Source organism: Oncorhynchus masou, chromosome 15 (genome assembly GCF_036934945.1).
Source record: "Oncorhynchus masou masou isolate Uvic2021 chromosome 15, UVic_Omas_1.1, whole genome shotgun sequence".
NCBI classification, from domain to species: domain Eukaryota; kingdom Metazoa; phylum Chordata; class Actinopteri; order Salmoniformes; family Salmonidae; genus Oncorhynchus; species Oncorhynchus masou.
In genome coordinates, this window is record NC_088226.1 from 35,501,268 (window position 1) to 35,522,340 (window position 21,073).

Genomic DNA, 21,073 nt, shown 5'->3' on the forward strand with positions numbered 1-21,073 from the left:
ACCTTTGGCAGAAATTACAGCGATTTGCATACCTGGATTGTACTATATTTGTACGTTATTCTTTTAAAAATTCTTTAAGCTCTGTCAAGTTGGTTGTTGATCTTTGCTAGACAGCCATTTGCCAGTTTTGCCATAGATATTTAAGCCCATTTAAGTCAAAACTATGACTAGGACACTCAGGAACATTCAATATCGTCTTGGTAATCATGAATAATTAATGAATTAGAAAAAAATGTATAAAAACTTCATTCTACTTGGACATCATGGGGTATTGTGTGTAGGCCAGTGACACAACATCTCCATTTAATAAATGTTAACTTCAGGCTGTAACACAACAAAATGTGGGAAAAATCAAGGGGTGTGAATACTTTCTGAAGGCAATGTATATCCTACTACCTGTCACTTTGTATGTATACACCTCAACCACTCCAGTACCCCTGCACATTGAATAAGGTACTGCCATTGACCTGTATATATTTGCATTCTCATGTTTCTTCAACTTATATTGTGCTTCCTCTGTGTTTTTTTAAATTTGATGTTTTATTATTATCTATGTTATTATTATTATCATCACTGCAAGAGCTCTCAAGTAAGAATTTCACTGTACGGTTTTACACCTGTTGTATCCTGTGCATGTCGCGAATAAACATAGAATTTTGAAACACACACAGACACACAGACACAGACACAGACACACACACACACACACAGACACAGACACACACACACACACACATTACCTGATAACAAAGATCTGTCAAAGTCAAACTTTACAATGCAACCACATCTGCTGACTGTTAGACAAGGAAAACATTTAGAAGATTTTGTGAAAAGGTGGAAAAATTGTTTTGTGTCCTTACAACAGTCTTGCAAAACAGTCTTTTGTTACACAAGGACGAGGCTCCAGGCGTCACACTGTGTTTCACTGATAAAGCAGACTGTCATCTCTGTCAGGGAACAAACACCTACCTCTGCTTTGGCTGTGTGCCTCTCATACTGAATTACCCAGGGAATTAGAGATGAATTATCCTAGACCAATTATTATTATCCACATGTAGTATCTAATGCCTTTAATGCCTCACAGAGGACCAGGTAGAGGTAGGATACCTATTTACTCTGATATGCATATTACCTATTATGTACATTTGTCATGTGATCTGATATTAATCATGTTTATGTAACAGTATAACTTTAGTCCGTCCCCTCGCCCCTACCCCTACTCTCTGCACACAGACAACAGTCACCCACGAAGCATCGTTACCCATCGCTCCACAAAAGCCGCGGCCCTTGCAGAGGGGAACCACTACTTCAAGGGGGCGGGGTGTTTGTGGGGTGTTTGTGTGTGCGTACACTGTGAGAAGATGCACTGTTCAGAATCATTTCTGTCTAATAAAAAGTATAATAAAACACCTGTTTGATCAAATAAATATGTTTCTAATCTGAAGAATTAGTCTACGGAGATCATATGAGATTGAAGAGATAAGCTTCATGCTTTAGGCTGTGGGAACTTCTTCCCTCTTCTTTGATCTGTAGTCTACACTGTGCTTTTGGCCAGTTACTATGGTGAGAGAAACTAGTTTCAAGACTTCAACACTGATGAGAAATCTATCTGACCAACTGCAGTGGCGCTTTGAGAGAGGAGTTGGGACAGAACCCTCTGTCCTCACTTTAAATCAGAACGGCTGGGACTGTCCATTCATGCCAGGCATTGAGACCCTGATATACACCCTGTCTGTCTATTTACTTTCGGATCCAGTGACTCTACTGGGTCTGGGATGGACAGATTTTAAATGGGTTGTTCAGGTTGCTCAGAACTGAAATTCTACTTTGGTGAAAGCAAGGAATGCGTACTCAAATATAATCAATCAGCTATCCACCTCCATAGTGCGAGGTTCATTTTTCAATTCCAGGCAGGGTTGTCTCTTGTTATTTTGCAGAGAACAGTACAACAGAGCCTGGAGACTGGTGTCCTTGCTTCTTCTTCCCTGATCTTTGTTTTGGGTGACGCAAACATCAAAGTAATCCTTCGGTTTATGCTTCATCCGACAATAATAGCTACAATAGCTATCCCCCAGGTTGTTTTTGGAAGAAGATTTGAAGGGAATTTCAAGGGAATATGATTGATATTATAGAATGTGATAAATAACTATCACCTCTGGGTGGTAAACATTAGTCCATAAGCATGCATCCATTTAGAAAAATATGGTCAAATATGAATTATTACTCCTGTCTACTATATGCCAGTTAGACTAACACAACTACCATGAATTACACGTGTAGACTATACCTTTCAGCTACCATTAACTACACAAAATACGAAATGTTTACTGAGGCTACAAACTTTCCACGAATCAGCTATGAAATTGTCCTATGACATCACCTTGAGGATGAGATCACTCCACTGATGTAAGGTAAATATAGGCCTAAACATAATGAACCTTTTTTCATTTTAATAATGTGACATCGTACTCATAAGCAATTTCATGATAATTGTTCCCGTTTTTAATGATTATGTTATTGTAAATGCCTATGGGGCAAAATTATATTAATACGTTGTATTTTTATTAGACACATTTCTACTTAATTGTGATTTGTTAATAATGTTATGTTGTATTGAACATGTTTTTTTTTTAGTATAATAGTGCTTTTAATGCGTATTGCAAGTGTTAATATTTGGTGCGGGATAGTTCCGGTGACGGTATTGTCTCACGCCACTCCCTTCTCCAAATAGAGTATAGCGTTCGTTGTGGCGCCTTTCAGTAACCTTCATATCGGGTATAGGGCACAGCTCTGGTGAGACACACCGAACTTGAATGATAAGGAACTGTGTAGCTGTCTTCCAACAATGTTATAACCGTTCTTTTTTATACAGTCTATAACAAAGTAACGTATTATCTCTCATTTTGTATTTGTGATAGATCGAGGCAAACTATTGGCTACTTATAAACACTCAAACTTCGGTATTTGTACCCTAGTGATTCGCGGACCGGATAACTATCGGTTACTGTGCGGGACAGTGGCGATTCAGAGAGGAACCAAGATATCAAGTAAGGAAAAGTATTAATTATTTTCCACTTTGACATTTTTTTTGTGAGATATAGCCTAGACTACTATCCGCTACTCTCGAGATCACCACAACATTCCATGAATATGTGTGGTCCAGGTGTGAGAACGCACGCGGATCCTCATCTTGATCTCTCTTGAAGTCTCTCAACTGGGAAGAAAGGCTACTGCAGATTTGTTTCCGCTTATCTATAAAGTGTTTAAACAAATGCCTTTGTTTGAGTCTTCTCATTTATCCAGGCTGTTTGCCTCTAGCCTATATAATGCATAGGCCTACATGTATTTCTGGTTAAAGATTGCAAGTTAAACAAACTCTTATAGCTATTTGCAATTTCAAGTTTGACGTTTTATAAGTCGTATGTACGGGATACACATGGTATACACGTCCACGAATTGTTTACTTGCAGGTTCATTCTCGACAATGCAACAATAATAATAAGTAATAAAATATAAACAAAGTAAATATCTCAGTAGAATTAACATTTTCAGCATAAGTATAATACAGGAATGCACAATTTTTAGTCTTATCTTCAAATCAAATGTATTGGTCATATGAGATGGGTGATGCAATATGTAAACACAATTTAAAAGTGACTAAGATAACAAAGAATATTGTGGAGTTCAGTTTATGCGTATGAGATGAGTAATGCTAGATACGGAAACATGATTAAAGTGGCAAGTGATCCATTTCTGAAAGTGGCCAGTGATTCCTAATCTATGTCTACAGGCATCTCCTATAGCCTCTGATGTGCTAGTGATGGCTGTTTAGCAGTCTGATGACCTTGAGATAGAAGCTGTTTTTCAGTCTCTCGGTCCCAGCTTTGATGCACCTGTACTGACCTCACCTTCTGGATGATAGCGGGGTGAACAGGCCGTGGCTCTGGTGGTTGGTGTCCTTGATGATCTTTTTGGCTTTCCTATGACATTGGGTGCTATAGGTGTCCAGGAGGGCAGGAATTTTGTCCCCGGTAATGCGTTGGGCAGACCGCACCACCCACTGGAGAGCTTTGCGGTTGTGGGTGGTGCAGTTTGCCGTAGCAGGCTGTGATACAGCCCGACATGATGCTCTCAATTGTGCATCTGTAAACGTTTGTGATGGTTTTAGGTGTCAAGCCAAATTTCTTTAGCCTCCTTCACCACACTGTCTATGTGGGTGGACCATTTCAGTTTGGAAGTGATATGTACGCCGAGGAACTTGAATCTTTCCACCTTCTCCACTGTGGTCTCGCTGATGTGGATGGGGGGGGGGTGGGTGCTCCCTCTGCTGTTTTCTGTAGTCCACTATCATCTCCTTAGTTTTGTTGACGTTGAGTGAGAGGTTGTTTTCCTGGCACCACACTCCTAGAGCCCCCACCTCCTCCCTGTAGGCTATCTCATCGTTGTTGGTATTCAAGCCTACTACTGTTGTGTCACCCTCTCATATTTAGAGGAAGGGGGATTGGGGAGCACGTGTTTAAATTGTGCAGTATTTATCGATCATAACAAGAGACTTGTAGCAGCAGTTGTGGTGTGTGCGTGTGTGTGTGTGTGAGTGTCAGTGGCAGTCGTTGCCGATGACTCTCATTTATATTCCATTCACCCAGCTCAATATAACATCGATAGGTTTAGGCTACTACATGATACTCATCATGAGGTTGCTACAACCTAGCCAATGAATGAAAGTTTACAACGTAGGTGCACATCTAATTGATTTAGGGTGTAATCGCTAGTCCAAAAGTTGAAAAGGAGACTTTCCATTGGACAAAGTCATAGCAGCCACATAAAAGAACAGCATGAATACGCCCTCTCCTCTCACTTTTTCTCTTCGCTTGTGAACTTCAGTGCACGATACATCAGCTGTCTGTGACCAGACTGTAAAACCTTTGTAAGCCATATCATGACCGCTAACTGCTACACATAGCCTACATCGTTGTCACCATATTAACGTCATAGTCAACATAGCTACTTGAACTAATGTGTTAGTTAACACTCTACAATCATGCATTACAGTGTACGGTCAGAAATCAGTTTAGCAGTTGCACTGGTGGGCCCCGGTGGCAATAAATTAATAAAACCAAAAGCTTACCTTGACTTGGAAGTGTTCCAGTGTTGGATAGCCATAGCCATAGCCAGCTAGCTAATATATATCTCTGTTTTAGCCAGGTGTTTGAGTAGGCTAAACTAGATAGCTGCATCTGCTAGCTAAGTGAAAGTGAAAGTAAAAACAAATACAACCAAATATATCTCTCTCTCTCTTGCTTTTCCTTAATTTTGGAAGAAAGTTAGTTTTTACAAAAAATTGTGTAATAGTGAAACGTTAAAAAAGTTAACCTTTTTAGATAAAACTATTCTAAATATATTCACGGCACCAAATAATTGATTAAAACACACTGTTTTGCAATGAAGGTCTACAGTAGCCTCAACAGCACTCTGTAGGGTGGCACCCGGAGGACAGCTAGTTTCCGACCTCCTTTGGATACATTGACTTCAATACAAAACCTAGGAGGCTTGTGGTTCTCACCCTCTTCCATAGACATATACAGTAATTATGACAACTTCCGGGGGACATTCTCCAATCTATCAGAGCTCTTGCAGCATGAACTGACATGCTTATTGCCATCGGGGCCTGTGGTGTAACTGCTAAACTGCTTGCTAACTGTACACTGTACTGCATGATGATTGGTTTACTAACGCATTAGTTCTAGTAGGTATGTTGACTTGACGTTAGCTAATATGGTGACAAAGATGTAGGCTTGTGTAATGGTTATGATATGAAGGTTTGGCTTGTACAGGAGGAGGAGAGAGCATAGATGTGAGAAGGCAATAATGCGAGAATGCATTATCCAAGCTTACAGGGATCATGCTGTTTGTATGTGGCTGCTATGAAAGTAAGGTTGTGCAGACATGGCGATACTCGTATTCATAATCGTATCCGTAAATTGACAGTTGATAGGCGGATCGGAAAAAATAGAAGCGCTTTAATGTGCTCCTAATGTGCATTTCATTTTGCAGATTTGGAGCACATTAAAGCACATCTGTTTTTTCCTCACACACATAGCAGTGTGCAGAAGGGTGGGTGTGTTTGTGTGTGTCTATGTCCCAATCTTGCAGCGGACTAACAAGTTTGCTGTCACTTAGTTAGAATGCGCATTAGTACCCTTGGTACCCTTGCACCACTTGTTAGATATTATGCACGATGATAGCTTGACAGCAACATCCTTGCCATGTGATTTATCATAGTAACAGGAAGCAGCATTGTAGATGATAAGACTGAAAACATGCGAGGAAAAGCGATCGGTGAATTTATGATGCTAGTGGACAGAGAAATACAACTTCCACTCTGTCCAATCAGAGCAGCAGGATCAACGTACACCCCGCCCTTCTCTTTACAGGCAGGCAAACTAGCCAGTTTAGTTATTTAGACTGTGCATGAATGACTCAAAGACAGTACGGTGTGGTTTAGAAACTCTGACTGACTGACTGACATGAGAAAGATGCTTGCTGGCACCCGAACATAACTTTTCTTCCCCAGATCACGGATAATTACAAAAAATACACGGATCTTAATCGTATCTGTGACGATACTCGTTTTGTCCGACTTTTCCGGCACATCCTGATATGAAAGTGAACTGTTCTTGCGTGTGATCAGGGGTGTATTCATTCTGTCGATTCGGTTGAAATACCTTCCTTAAACGGAAGCAAACAGAACAAAACGGGGATAAACATAACTGAATTGGTCCAACAGAAAGTCTGGTTTGCAACTGTTGAACTAATGATTACAACCTAGATCAGCCATAGTAGATGCAGGCAAGATTGTGCGAGGCGGTATTGAATATGTCACTGTCTGTCACCTTGATTACTCAAATTTCTCTCCACGCACCTACGTTGTCAAATGTTATTCATAGTTTAGGTTGTAGCAACCTCATGATGGATGTAGAGAAAATTTGAGTATCATGTAGTAGCCTAAACCTATTGATAATACATTGAACTGTCTGAATAACCATAACATTTTTTTTTGCCTTATTACAACCCATGTTGTGATAGTTGCGTTGTTTGCTCTACAACCTGCTAGTTCATATACCTTGCCACTGTGATATATAGGCTTTAGGCAAGCAAGACACGTTGGCAGAATAAATTCAACCACACCTGTGTTTCATCACAAAACTGGAGAGCAACATCTGTCCGGTGGAGTCCACAAAGCATATTGCATGTAACAAACAGTTACATGACCTACAGCATGGTCAAGCAAGTTCATCTTTCCTGCATTTTCAGACTACTAATTAACTATTGATTTAGAACCATGGAGAGTTAGGCTGCCGCAAGTCGCAAAGAAAACGGGAGCTGCCTCCAATATTCCAGCACCATTTCAATTTTAACATTTCAACATCAACTCACCTCTGCTTAGTCTAATACAGTGACAACTAGAAGATACCAAACAGAATTGAGTCCAATCAACATAAGCCAAATATGATGAATATGTCCATGGTACTGATGTGTGTGTGTGTGTGTGTGTGTGCTTGCAAGTAGAAAACAACATGTTGACTCAACCTACTCGTAGAGAAGCCAATGCCGTCCTCCTCTCTCTCATGTTGCCAAAACGGTCTATAACTCTGTCATACAGTACACGCTTTTATTTTTTGTTGTCCTAGGCTACCTGGCTAAAATGCTTGCTCGCTAACCTAACTTCCTTTCATGGCCAACGGCGAGCCAGGTAGTTAACATTCATCTACTACATCTGGCCACATATTGAACTTCCATCCTCTCAGGCAAGAATCGGCGTCAAAACCGTCAGTATAATCATTGGCCAGCACAGAGAATTAAGTAAAGCCAAGTAAAGTTCAAATCCCTATCTCCATCCATTGTTCATTTAGGAAAGGGGCCATTGTAGCTAGGCACTGCATCTCAGTGCTAGAGGTGTCACTACAGACCCTGGTTCGAAAATTATGAGACACAGAGAGACGAAAGATACATTATTTAATGTTTTGGCATCCATGAATACATGCCACTGAGGTACAGGGAATCAGTGGTCAGTTCCTCCATGCGTAAAGAATGTATTGGAAGTCCCTTGAGAGGAGGGAACTGCTTTAGTTGAGAAATCAACCAGGATTTCCTCCCGGTGATGCAAAGCCCCAGAACACAGAGTTTGGAACTGGTTCAACCCCTTGACTAATTGGGAAGAGGCAAAATTCCAGAGAGTTTTACTTGTGAGAAACCAAGATTACACTGTGACTCACTGGCTTGGTGGAGTAGGTTATTAAGCTCTACTCCCAGGGGCATGCAATCGAGAGGCTGAGATTTGTGTGACAAAAAAACGGCTTCACACCTTTATAGGTTAATCTACACTGACATTCTGGCTCTGGATGAAATTCAATCAGCAACCAAAATTAGATTTGAGAGATTTGATTTGGCCAGTGGTCTATGCGTAAATATGCATAAGGTGCCTATTCCAATGTGGCCCACAAATCTAGATTAACATTCATTACTTTTCTGGTAATTTGATTATTTGTGATAGGCCTACTGTCATATCTTGTTATTGTCACTTGCAGAGTACAACTTGTTTTGATATGTGATCTAATGAAAATGAGGCATGAGGCCTGTGTGTACCAGCACGGGTTGTCATTGAAAGGATTCACTTTTGTTTTTAATGTAGAGCCTGATCGTGCCCAGTGCTTCCTTCTCATCATTATGCTGATAGTCGTTTGATATAACACACACACACGCACGCACGCACACACACACACACACGCACGCACGCACGCACGCACGCACGCACGCACGCACGCACGCACACACACACACACACACACACACACACACACACACACACACACACACACACACACGTTGTTATAGCTCACTGAATAACACCTAGGTCTGATTGTTATCGTTCAGTAACACAAGTCATTCCTATGGATGGTTTAGGATTAGGCCACTCAGCTCTCATCTGCAGGTGGTCACTTGGTAGAGCTGGGCAGCTGTCCATCGTACTGTATTGTAACCTGGGATGTTATTGTTTTGATCCAGAGAACCAATGAATGAATGGATGCAGTCATTAATCTGTGTTCATGTTTGGAGTCATTTTCATGAATTAATTTTCATGAACTTGCATGCTAAGGGTAGGAGGTGTTGATGTTTGGTATGGGAATCAGGTTCCTAGACCAAGTGAAAATACCTTCTCAATTACTAAGTGGGTAGAATAGGCCGAGCTCTGTGATCACCTTAGCTTCAGAAATGACAAAGTAAACCACACACAACAATCCATTTACATTTACCATTTGGATGTGCTTGTTGAGGTAGTTTGATGACGGGCTCATCATATGCTGCGCATGAGCACTGTGACTGTAAAAAGCGTGCCATTTCCCCTGCATACAAATTCACACAGATAAAGGTCGGACAAAATGTGTAGCCTATCTCACGCTACATACTGAAAACATGCTGCTGAATGTTTTACAGCATTTGTTGCCACTAACATCTAATTGATTAGGCTATATGTCGCATTGTTCCCGAAAATACTGCAAACAGTTTGCGAATGCTATGACAGAGATTCATGTCCATTTTCAAAGCAGACCACGATTTGGCTACATGTTCTTGTCTCAGCCATATCCCCTGTAGCTCAGCTCATTACAGTAATGTCTTTGTTTATATTTTCCCTGGCTCTTCCCAGTTTTATTAATCTTGAGTTATCATTCCAGAATGATTTGAGTCATCCATGGGCAGTCGAATTAACTAAACTGGCTAGTTTGCCTGTCTGTAAAGAGAAGGGATCCTGCTGCTCTGATTGGATAGAGTGAAGTTGCATTTCTCTGTCCACTCCGGAGGGTTGTAAAAGGTGTTTTGGCAAGTCGGTTAGGACATCTACTTTGTGCATAACACAAGTAATTTTTCCAAAAACTGTTGACAGACAGATTATTTCACTTATAATTCACTGTATCACAATTCCAGTGGGTCAGAAGTTTACATAAAGTAAGTTGACTGTGCTTTTAAACAGCTTGGAAAATTCCAGAAAATTATGTCATGGCTTTAGAAGCTTCTGATAGGCTAATTGACATCATTTGAGTCATTTGGAGGTGTACCTGTGGATGTATTTCAAGGCCTACCTTCAAACTCAGTGCCTCTTTGCTTCACATCATGGGAAAATCAAAATACATCAGCCAATACATCAGAAAAATAATTGTAGACCTCCACAAGTCTGGTTCATATTTGGGAGCAATTTCCAAACACCTGAAGTTACCACAAACATCTGTACAAACAATAGTACGCAGTATAAACACCATGGGACCATGCAGCCGTCATACCGCTCAGGAAGGAGACGCGTTCTGTCTCCTAGAGTTGAACGTACATTAGTGTGAAAAGTGCAAATCAATCCCAGAACAACAGCAAAGGACATTGTGAAGATGCTAAAGAAACAGGTACAAGAGTATCTATATCCACAGTAAAATGAGTCCTATATCGACATAACCTGAAAGGCTGCTCAGTAAGGAAGAAGCCTCTGCTCCAAAACTGCCATAAAAAAGCCAGACTATGATTTGCAACTGCAGATGGGGACAAAGATTGTACTTTTTGGAGAAATGTCCTCTGGTCTGATGAAACAAAAATAGAACTGTTTGGCCATAACGACCATCGTTATGTTTGGAGGATAAAGGGGGAGGCTTGCAAGCTGAAGAACACCATCGCAGCCGTGAAGCACTGGGGTGGCAGCATCATGTTGTGGGGGTGCTTTGCTGCAGGAGGAACTGGTGCACTTTACAAAATAGAATGCATCATGAGGAAAGAAAATTATGCGGATATATTGAAGCAACATCTCAAGACATCAGTCAAGAAGTTAAAGCTTGGTTGCAAATGGGTCTTCCAAATGGACAATGACCCCAAGCATACTTCCAAAGTTGTGTGAAATGGCTTAAGGACAACAAAGTCAAGGTATTGGAATGGTCATCACAAAGCCCTGACCTCAATCCTACAGACAATTTGAGGCCTACAAACCTGACTCAGTTACACCAGCTCTGTTAGGAGAAATGGGCCAAAATTCACCCAACGTATTGTGGGAAGCTTGTGGAAGGCTACCCGAAAAGTTTGACCCAAGTTAAACAATTTAAAGGCAGTGCTACCAAATACTAATTGAGTGTATGTACACTTCTGACCCACTGGGAATGTGATGAAAGAAATAAAAGCTGAAATAAATCATTCTCTCTCCTATTATTCAGACATTTCACATTCTTAAAATAAAGTGGTGATCCTAACTGAGCTAAAACAGGGAATTTTTACAAGGATTAAATGTCAGGGATTGTTAAAAACTGAGTTTAAATGCATTTGGCTAAGGTGTATATAAACTTCCGACTTCAACTGCATGTTGACTTGACGTTAGCTAATATGGTGACATTGATGTAGGCTGTATGTAGCGGTTAGCGTTTAAGATATGACGTTTTGACTTGGAAAGTTATTTTTACCGGGCACAGACAGCTGATGTGTTGTGCACACTTAAGTCCACAAGCAAAGGGAAATGGTGAGAGGAGGAGAGTGCATAGATGCGAGAAGGTATTGTCGAACAATCAAAGGGATCATGCTGTTTGAATGTGGCTGCTACGAAAGTGAACTGTGTAAGCGTGTGATCCAGGGTGTATTCATTCCACTGATTCTGTTGAAAAGCATTTCTTAAATGGAAGCAAACAGAACAAATCGGCGATAAACATACCTGAATTTGTCCAATAGAAACTCTTGTTTGCAACTGTTGGACTAATGATTACACCCTAGATCAGCTAGATGCAGGCAAGATTGTGCAAGGCGGTATTGAATGTTCCAATGTCTGGCACCTTGAGCACTCAAATTTCTCTCCACCTCTGTACCTACAGTACGTTGTAAAATGTTATTCATAGGCTAGGTTGTAGCATCTGTCGATGTTACATTGAGCAGGGTGAATGGAATATGGAATGACAGTCATTCCAATATGCTGTAAAAGAAATAAGGCCATGCTCATAAAAAAATAATCATCCTCCCTCATCTTTAACGGCTCCGACTTCCACTGGTGTTTATTGAGATGTTTTCCTTTCTTAATACTTGCCTCCTGTGCCTACCTTGGCTTTCAGACATGATACCCCTCAACACAATCCAGGCATTGATGGAAACACTAGAAACTAAATGGAAGGCGCCTCTCAGGCTGTTGTTGTGGCACTCAGCAGGAAGCAAAGCAAATTGGACCCACTCCAATTTGCCTACCTCTCCAACAGATCCACGGAAGATGCCATTTCCATCGCTTTTCACACGGCCGTAACACATCTGGACAAGAGGAACACCTATGTGAGAATGCTATTCATTGACTTCAGTTCAGAATTCAACACTATTGTTCCCTCCAAGCATGACACCAAGCTCAGAGCCCTGGGTCTTGACTCCACCCTCTGCAGCTGGATCCTGGAATTCCTGACGGGCAGACCATAAGCTGTGAATATTGGACCATAAGCTGTGAGGATTGGCAACATCACCTCCTCCACATTGACTCTTACCAGGGGCCCCCCAGGGATGTGTCCTCAGCCGTCTGCTGTACTCCCTTGTCACAAACAACTCCGTTGCTTTGCACAGCACCAACTCCATCATCAAGTTTAATGATGACACCACGGTTGTAGGACTGATAACCAAAAACGACGAGTCAGTCTATAGGGAGGAGGTAAGTGAACTGGCATTGTGATGCCAGGACAACTACCTCGCCCTTATTGTCAGCAAAACAAAGAAGTTGATTGTTGACTTCAGGAAGCAGAGGCGGGAACATGCCCTGATTCACATCAACGGGATTGCTGTAGAGAGTAGAGGTCGACCAATTATGATTTTTCAACTCCGACACCGATTATTGGAGGACCAAAAAAAGCTGATATCGATTGATCGGCCGATTTTTAAATATTTGTAATAATGACAATTACAACAATACTGAATGTACAATGAACCCTTTTATTTTAACTTAATATAATACACAAATAACATCTATTTAGTCTCAAATAAATAATGAAACATGTTCAATTTGGTTTAAATCATTTAAAAACTGTAACGGTTTTCTGTAGGCGAAGGAGAGTCGGACCAAAATGCAGCGTGTAGATTGCGATCCATGTTTAATGAAAAAACGTAAAACACGAATCAATACAAAATACTACAAAAACAAGAACGTAAATGAACTTAACGAAAACCGAAACAGCCTAATCAAGTGTAAACTAACCTAGAGACAGGAACAAGGACACTAAGGACAATCACCCACGAAACACACAAAGAATATGGCTACCTAAATATGGTTCCCAATCAGAGACAACGATAATCACCTGACTCTGATTGAGAACCGCCTCAGGCAGCCATAGACTATGCTATACACCCCACACAACCCCAAGACTTAACACACCACAAATAAACCCATTTCACACCCTGGCCTGACCCAATAAATGAAGATAAGCATAATAAATATAGACCAGGGTGTGACAGAACCCCCCCCCCCCCCCAAGGTGCGGACTCCCGGACGCACATCAAAACAATAGGGAGGGTCCGGGTGGGCGTCTGTCCATGGTGGCGGCTCCGGCTCCGGCGTGGGACGTGGAACCCCCTCTATAAATGTCTTTGTCCCCCCTCCTCGCGTCCTAGGATAGTCCACCTTCGCCGCCGACCATGGCCTAGTAGTTCTCACCCAGAATCCCACTGGACTGAGGGGCAGTTCGGAACTGAGGGGCAGCTCGGGACTGAGGGGCAGCTCGGGACTGAGGAGCAGCTCGGGACAGAGGGGCAGCTCGGGACAGAGGGGCAGCTCGGGACAGAGGGGCAGCTCGGGACAGAGGGGCAGCTCGGGGCAGAGACAGCTCGGGACTGAGGGGAAGCTCGGCACTGAGAGGAAGCTCGGGACTGAGAGGAAGCCCGGCACTGAGAGGAAGCCCAGCACTGAGAGGAAGCCCAGCACTGAGAGGAAGCCCAGCACTGAGAGGAAGCTCAGCCAGGTATTTGGATCCGGCAGATCCTGGCTGGTTGACAGTTCTGGCAGATCCTGGCTGACTGGCAGATCTGGAAGGGTCTGGTTGACTGGCAGATCTGGAAGAGTCTGGCTGACTGGCAGATCTGAAAGAGTCTGGCTGACTGGCAGATCTGGAAGAGTCTGGCTGACCGGCAGATCTGGAAGAGTCTGGCTGACTGGCAGATCTGGCTGCTCCATGCTGACTGGCGGCTCCATGCAGACTGACAGCTCCTTGCAGACTGACAGCTCTGGCTGCTCCATGCAGACTGACAGCTCGGGCTGCGCTAAACAGGCGGGAGACTCCAGCAGCGCTGTAGAGGAGGAAGGCTCTGGCTGCGCTAAACAGGCGGGAGACTCCAGCAGCGCTGTAGAGGAGGAAGGCTCCGGCAGTGCAGGAGAGGCGAGGCACACTGTAGGCCTAATGCATGGTGCTGGCACTGGTGGTACTGGGCCGAGGACACACACAGGAAGCCTGGTGCGGGGAGCTGCCACCGGAGGGCTGGTGTGTGGAGGTGGCACAGGATGGGCTAGACCGTGAAGGCGTACTGGAGATCTTGAGAGCAGTGTTGGCACAGGACGTGCAAGGCTCGGGATGTGCACAGGAGGCCTGGTGCGTGAGGCTGGCACCAACTTCACCAGCCGACTAACACGCACCTCAGGACGAGTATGGAGCGCTGACCCAGGTGCCATCAAATCCCTGACACGTTCCGTCGGGCGAATTCCATGCAAAAAGCACCAACACAGCAACTCCCTCATTTCTCTCTCCTCCAATTTCCCCATTAACTCCTTCACAGTCTCTCCGATAATCACCTGCCTCTGATTGAGAACCGCCTCAGGCAACCATAGACTATGCTATACACCCCACACAACCCCAAGACGAAACACACCACAAATAAACCCATGCCACACCCTGACCTGACCCAATAAATGAAGATAAACATAATAAATATAGACCAGTGCGTGACAAAAACACAGTGTTGGAAAGTAAAAGTGCAATATGTGCCATGTAAAAAAAGCTAACGTTTAAGTTCCTTGCCCAGAACACGAGAACATATTAAAGCTGGTGGTTCAATATTCCCAGTTCTTCAATGTTCCCAGTTAAAAAGTTTTAGGTTGCAGTTATAGGAATTATGACACATCAACTATTTCCCTCTATAGCATTTGTATTTCATATACCTTTGACTATTGGATGTGCTCATAGGCACTTTAGTATTGCCAGCCTAATCTCGGGAGTTGATATGCTTGAAGTCATAAACAGCGCTGGGCTTCAAGCGTTGCTAAGAGTTGCTCAGCAAATGCAGTAAAGTGCTGTTTGAATGAATGCTTACGAGCCTGCTGCTACCTACCACCGCTCAGTCAGACTGCTTTGTCAAATATCAAATCATAGACTTAATTATAATAAACACACAGAAGTACGAGCCTTTGGTCATTAATATGGTCAAATCTGGAAACTGTCATTTATAAAATATTTATTCTTTCAGTGAAATACGGAACCATTCCGTATTGTGTTGAACGGGTGGCAACCCAAAGTCTAAATATTGCTGTTACATTGCACAACCTTCAGTGGTATGTCATAATCATGTAAAAATCTGGCAAATTAATTGCGGTCTTTGTTAGGAAGAAACACAGTTTGCAACGAGCCAGGCGGCCCAAACTGTTGCATATACCCTGACTCTGCTTGCACTGAACGCAAGAGAAGTGACAAAATTTCCCTAGTTAATATTGCCTGCTAACATGCATTTATTTTAACTAAATATGCAGGTGTAAAAAATATACTTCTGTATATTGATTTTAAGAAAGGCATTGATGTTTATGGTTAGGTACATTTGTGCAACGAATGAGCTTTTTTCCCCGCAAATGCGCTTTTGTTAAATCAACACCGTTTGGCGAAGTTGAATTAGGCTGTGATTCGATGATAAATCAACAGGCACCGCATTGATTATATGCAACGCAGGACAAGCTAGTTAACCTAGTAATATCATCAACCATGTGTAGTTAACTGGTGATTATGTGAAGATTGTTCTTTATAACGTATAGCATGCAGCCACAAGGTCTTTTTGACGCTGCACTCGCGTAACAGGTGGTCAGCCTGCCACACAGTTTCCTCGTGGATTGCAATGTAATCGGCCATAATTGGTATCCAAAACGGGAGATTACCGATTGTTATGAAACCTTAAAACCGTCCCTAATTAATCGCCCATGCCGATTAAACGGTCAACCTCTAGTCAGCAATATTAAGTTCCTTGCCGTCCACATCACAGAGGACTTGACATGGACAAAGAGGGTGCAACAGCGTCTCTTTTTCCTCAGGTGTGCCACCCTGGGTCATCTCCGAATACTTTTGCTGCACCATCGAGAGTGTCCTGACCAGTTGCATCACGGCCTGATATGGGAATTTCTATGTTCACGACCTCAAGGCCCTCCATGGTGTGGTGTAGACAGCCCAGTACATCACTGGGACCGTGATCCCACCCATCCAGGACGTCTACTCGAAATGGTGCCTAAGGAATACCCGCAGCATCTTCAAGGAACCCACACACCCCAGCCACGAGCTGTTCACTCACTTACTGTCAGGCAGACTGTTTCGGAGCATGATGTCTCATACCAACAGGCTCAGAGACAGTTTCTATCTATTGTACCAGACTCTTGTTATGATTGTTAAATACTGCACAATTCAAACACTTCCTCCCCAATCTTCCCTTCCCCAAAACACGATTAAATAATGGACTATTAACTGTGATTCCTGTATTATACTTATACTAAAATGTTTATTCTATTCTACTGAGCCATTTACTTTATGTTCATATTCTTATATTTTATTATTTCTTATTGTTTGTTGCATTGTCGAGAAGGAACCTGCAAGTAAGCGTTTTGTTGGACTGACGGAAACATGGATCACCACAGATAACACTGCTACTCCTACTGCTCTCTCTTCGTCCGCCTACGTGTTCTCGCACACCCCGAGAGCTTCTGGTCAGCGGGGTGGTGGCACCGGGATCCTCATCTCTCCCAAGTGGGCATTCTCTCTCTCTCCCCTTACCCATCTATCTATCGCCTCCTTTGAATTCCATGCTGTCACAGTTACCAGCCCTTTCAAGCTTAACATCCTTATCATTTATCGCCCTCCAGGTTCCCTCGGAGAGTTCATCAATGAGCTTGATGCCTTGATAAGCTCCTTTCCTGAGGACGGCTCACCTCTCACAGTCCTGGGCGACTTTAACCTCCCCACGTCTACCTTTGACTCATTCCTCTCTGCCTCCTTCTTTCCACTCCTCTCCTCTTTTGACCTCACCCTCTCACCTTCCCCCCTACTCACAAGGCAGGCAATACGCTCGACCTCATCTTTACTAGATGCTGTTCTTCCACTAACCTCATTGCAACTCCCCTCCAAGTCTCCGACCACTACCTTGTATCCTTTTCCCTCTCGCTCTCATCCAACACTTCCCACACTGCCCCTACTCGGATGGTATCGCGCCGTCCCAACCTTCGCTCTCTCTCCCCCGCTACTCTCTCCTCTTCCATCCTATCATCTCTTCCCTCTGCTCATACCTTCTCCAACCTTTCTCCTGATTCTGCCTCCTCAACCCTCCTCTCTTCCCTTTCTGCATCCTTTGACTCTCTATGTCCCCTATCCTCCAGGCCGGCTCGGTCCTCCCCTCCCGCTCCGTGGCTCGATGACTCATTGCGAGCTCACAGAACAGAGCTCCGGGCAGCCGAGCGGAAATGGAGGAAAACTCGCCTCCCTGCGGACCTGGCATCCTTTCACTCCCTCCTCTCTACATTTTCCTCCTCTGTCTCTGCTGCTAAAGCCACTTTCTACCACTCTAAATTCCAAGCATCTGCCTCTAACCCTAGGAAGCTCTTTGCCACCTTCTCCTCCCTCCTGAATCCTCCTCCCTCCTGAATCCTCCTCCCCCTCCGCCCCCTCCTCCCTCTCTGCAGATGACTTCGTCAACCATTTTGAAAAGAAGGTCGACGACATCCGATCCTCGTTTGCTAAGTCAAACGACACCGCTGGTTCTGCTCACACTGCCCTACCCTGTGCTCTGACCTCTTTCTCCCTCTCTCTCCAGATGAAATCTCGCTTCTTGTGACGGCCGGCCGCCCAACAACCTGCCCGCTTGACCCTATCCCCTCCTCTCTTCTCCAGACCATTTCCGGAGACCTTCTCCCTTACCTCACCTCGCTCATCAACTCATCCCTGACCGCTGGCTACGTCCCTTCCGTCTTCAAGAGAGCGAGAGTTGCACCCCTTCTGAAAAAACCTACACTCGATCCCTCCGATGTCAACAACTACAGACCAGTATCCCTTCTTTCTTTTCTCTCCAAAACTCTTGAACGTGCCGTCCTTGGCCAGCTCTCCCGCTATCTCTCTCAGAATGACCTTCTTGATCCAAATCAGTCAGGTTTCAAGACTAGTCATTCAACTGAGACTGCTCTTCTCTGTATCACGGAGGCACTCCGCACTGCTAAAGCTAACTCTCTCTCCTCTGCTCTCATCCTTCTAGACCTATCGGCTGCCTTCGATACTGTGAACCATCAGATCCTCCTCTCCACCCTCTCCGAGTTGGGCATCTCCGGCGCGGCCCACGCTTGGATTGCGTCCTACCTGACAGGTCGCTCCTACCAGGTGGCGTGGCGAGAATCTGTCTCCTCGCCACGCGCTCTCACCACTGGTGTCCCCCAGGGCTCTGTTCTAGGCCCTCTCCTATTCTCGCTATACACCAAGTCACTTGGCTCTGTCATAACCTCACATGGTCTCTCCTATCATTGCTATGCAGACGACACACAATTAATCTTCTCCTTTCCCCCTTCTGATGACCAGGTGGCGAATCGCATCTCTGCATGTCTGGCAGACATATCAGTGTGGATGACGGATCACCACCTCAAGCTGAACCTCGGCAAGACGGAGCTGCTCTTCCTCCCGGGGAAGGACTGCCCATTCCATGATCTCGCCATCACGGTTGACAACTCCATTGTGTCCTCCTCCCAGAGCGCTAAGAACCTTGGCGTGATCCTGGACAACACCCTGTCGTTCTCAACCAACATCATGGCGGTGGCCCGTTCCTGTAGGTTCATGCTCTACAACATCCGCAGAGTACGACCCTGCCTCACACAGGAAGCGGCGCAGGTCCTAATCCAGGCACTTGTCATCTCCCGTCTGGATTACTGCAACTCGCTGTTGGCTGGGCTCCCTGCCTGTGCCATTAAACCCCTACAACTCGTCCAGAACGCCGCAGCCCGTCTGGTGTTCAACCTTCCCAAGTTCTCTCACGTCACCCCGCTCCTCCGCTCTCTCCACTGGCTTCCAGTTGAAGCTCGCATCCGCTACAAGACCATGGTGCTTGCCTACGGAGCTGTGAGGGGAACGGCACCGCAGTACCTCCAGGCTCTGATCAGGCCCTACACCCAAGCAAGGGCACTGCGTTCATCCACCTCTGGCCTGCTCGCCTCCCTACCATTGAGGAAGTACAGTTCCCGCTCAGCCCAGTCAAAACTTTTCGCTGCTCTGGCCCCCCAATGGTGGAACAAACTCCCTCACGACGCCAGGACAGCGGAGTCAATCACCACCTTCCGGAGACACCTGAAACCCCACCTCTTCAAGGAATACCTAGGATAGGATAAGTAATCCTTCTCACCACCCCCCTTAATGATTTAGATGCACTATTGTAAAGTGGCTGTTCCACTGGATGTCAGAAGGTGAATTCACCAATTTGTAAGTCGCTCTGGATAAGAGCGTCTGCTAAATGACTTAAATGTAAATGACTTAAATGTTTGTGTACCATGTGTATCCTGTACATATTACTAATAAAACTGGAAACTGAAATGGTGTATTATTATCTGAGTCGCAGTGACATGCCATTTTTAAATCAACATGATTTATTAAAGTGCAGACTAAAAATCCACTCAAAAGCGATCCTTTGGTATGTTTTCATTGGTCCACTGTTGATACGGTCCCAAAACATTTTTGCATGTCATCAGTCAAGTTTTGATGCATTTTGCATCATTATGATTTTTTTTGTGGATTTTTCCTTTACGATCAATACGCAAACTGTAAGTCACTCTTGATCAGTCGGTCTGCTAAATTACTCAAATGTAAAATGTGTTGTGTCTTCCCAAGTAGTCCCTAAGGTCCTCTCTACCTTTGCTCTCTCCTCAGTGAGAGTCATCACAACTGCAGTGGAGGCCATGCTCGCCAACTCTAACTCATGAAGACAATGTAAGTATAATTGTGGGCAACACCCAGGCCTTTACAGCAGAATACTGTGGTCGTGGTGTGGTCAATCAATCAATCAATCAAATGTATTTATAAAGCTCCTTTTACATCAGCAGATGTCACAAAGTGCTTTATACAGACACCCAGACTAAAACCCCAAAGAGCAAGCAATGCAGATGTAGAAGCAATATGGCTCGGAAAAACTCCCTTGAAAGCCTGGAACCTAGGAAGAAACTTCGAGAGAGGAACGAGGCTCTGAGGGGTGGCCGGTCAAATGTTCATAGATGACCAGCAGGGTGAAATAATAATCACAGTAGTTGTAGGTGGTGCAACAGGTCAGCACATCAGGAGTAAATGTCAGTTGGCTTTTCATAGCCGAGTATTCAGTGGTAGAGTAGAGCGAGAGAGGGGGAGGGAGAGAGAGGAAGAGGGTCGAAATAGCAGGTCCGGGACAAGATTACGGTTCTATAGCCACAGGCAGAACAACAGGCAGCACGACCAGGTGGACTGGAGACAGGAACAGCCAGAAGTCGTCAGGCCAGGTAGTCCTGAGGCTCAGGTCCTCCGGGAAGGGAGAGAGAGAGCGAGATAGAGATGGGAGAATTAGAGGAAGCATACCGAAGATCACACAGTACACCAGATAAGACAGGAGAATTACACCAGATACGACAGACTGACCCTAGCCCCCTGGCACATAGACTATTGCAGCATAGGTACTCGGGGAAACTGTGGCCCCGTCCAAAGATACTCCCAGACAGGGCCAACCAGGCAGTGTATAACCCCACCCACTTTGCCAAAGGGATATCAACAGACCCTGAGACAAGGCCGAGTATAGCCCACAAAGA

The 21,073-nt window shown here is 44.3% G+C and overlaps 1 protein-coding gene across 1 annotated transcript in view; it reads left to right on the top strand.

Moving 5' to 3' along the window:
* The first annotated feature begins 2,776 nt into the window (after positions 1-2,776).
* Positions 2,777-21,073, top strand: part of LOC135556184 (leptin receptor-like) — a 73,374-nt gene continuing 55,077 nt past the window's right edge. The window contains exons 1-2 of the mRNA XM_064989174.1: positions 2,777-3,047; positions 20,172-20,231. Of these exons, the coding sequence (XP_064845246.1) occupies positions 20,221-20,231 (11 nt within the window). The 5' untranslated portion in view covers positions 2,777-3,047; positions 20,172-20,220. The remainder of the gene's footprint in view (positions 3,048-20,171; positions 20,232-21,073) is intronic.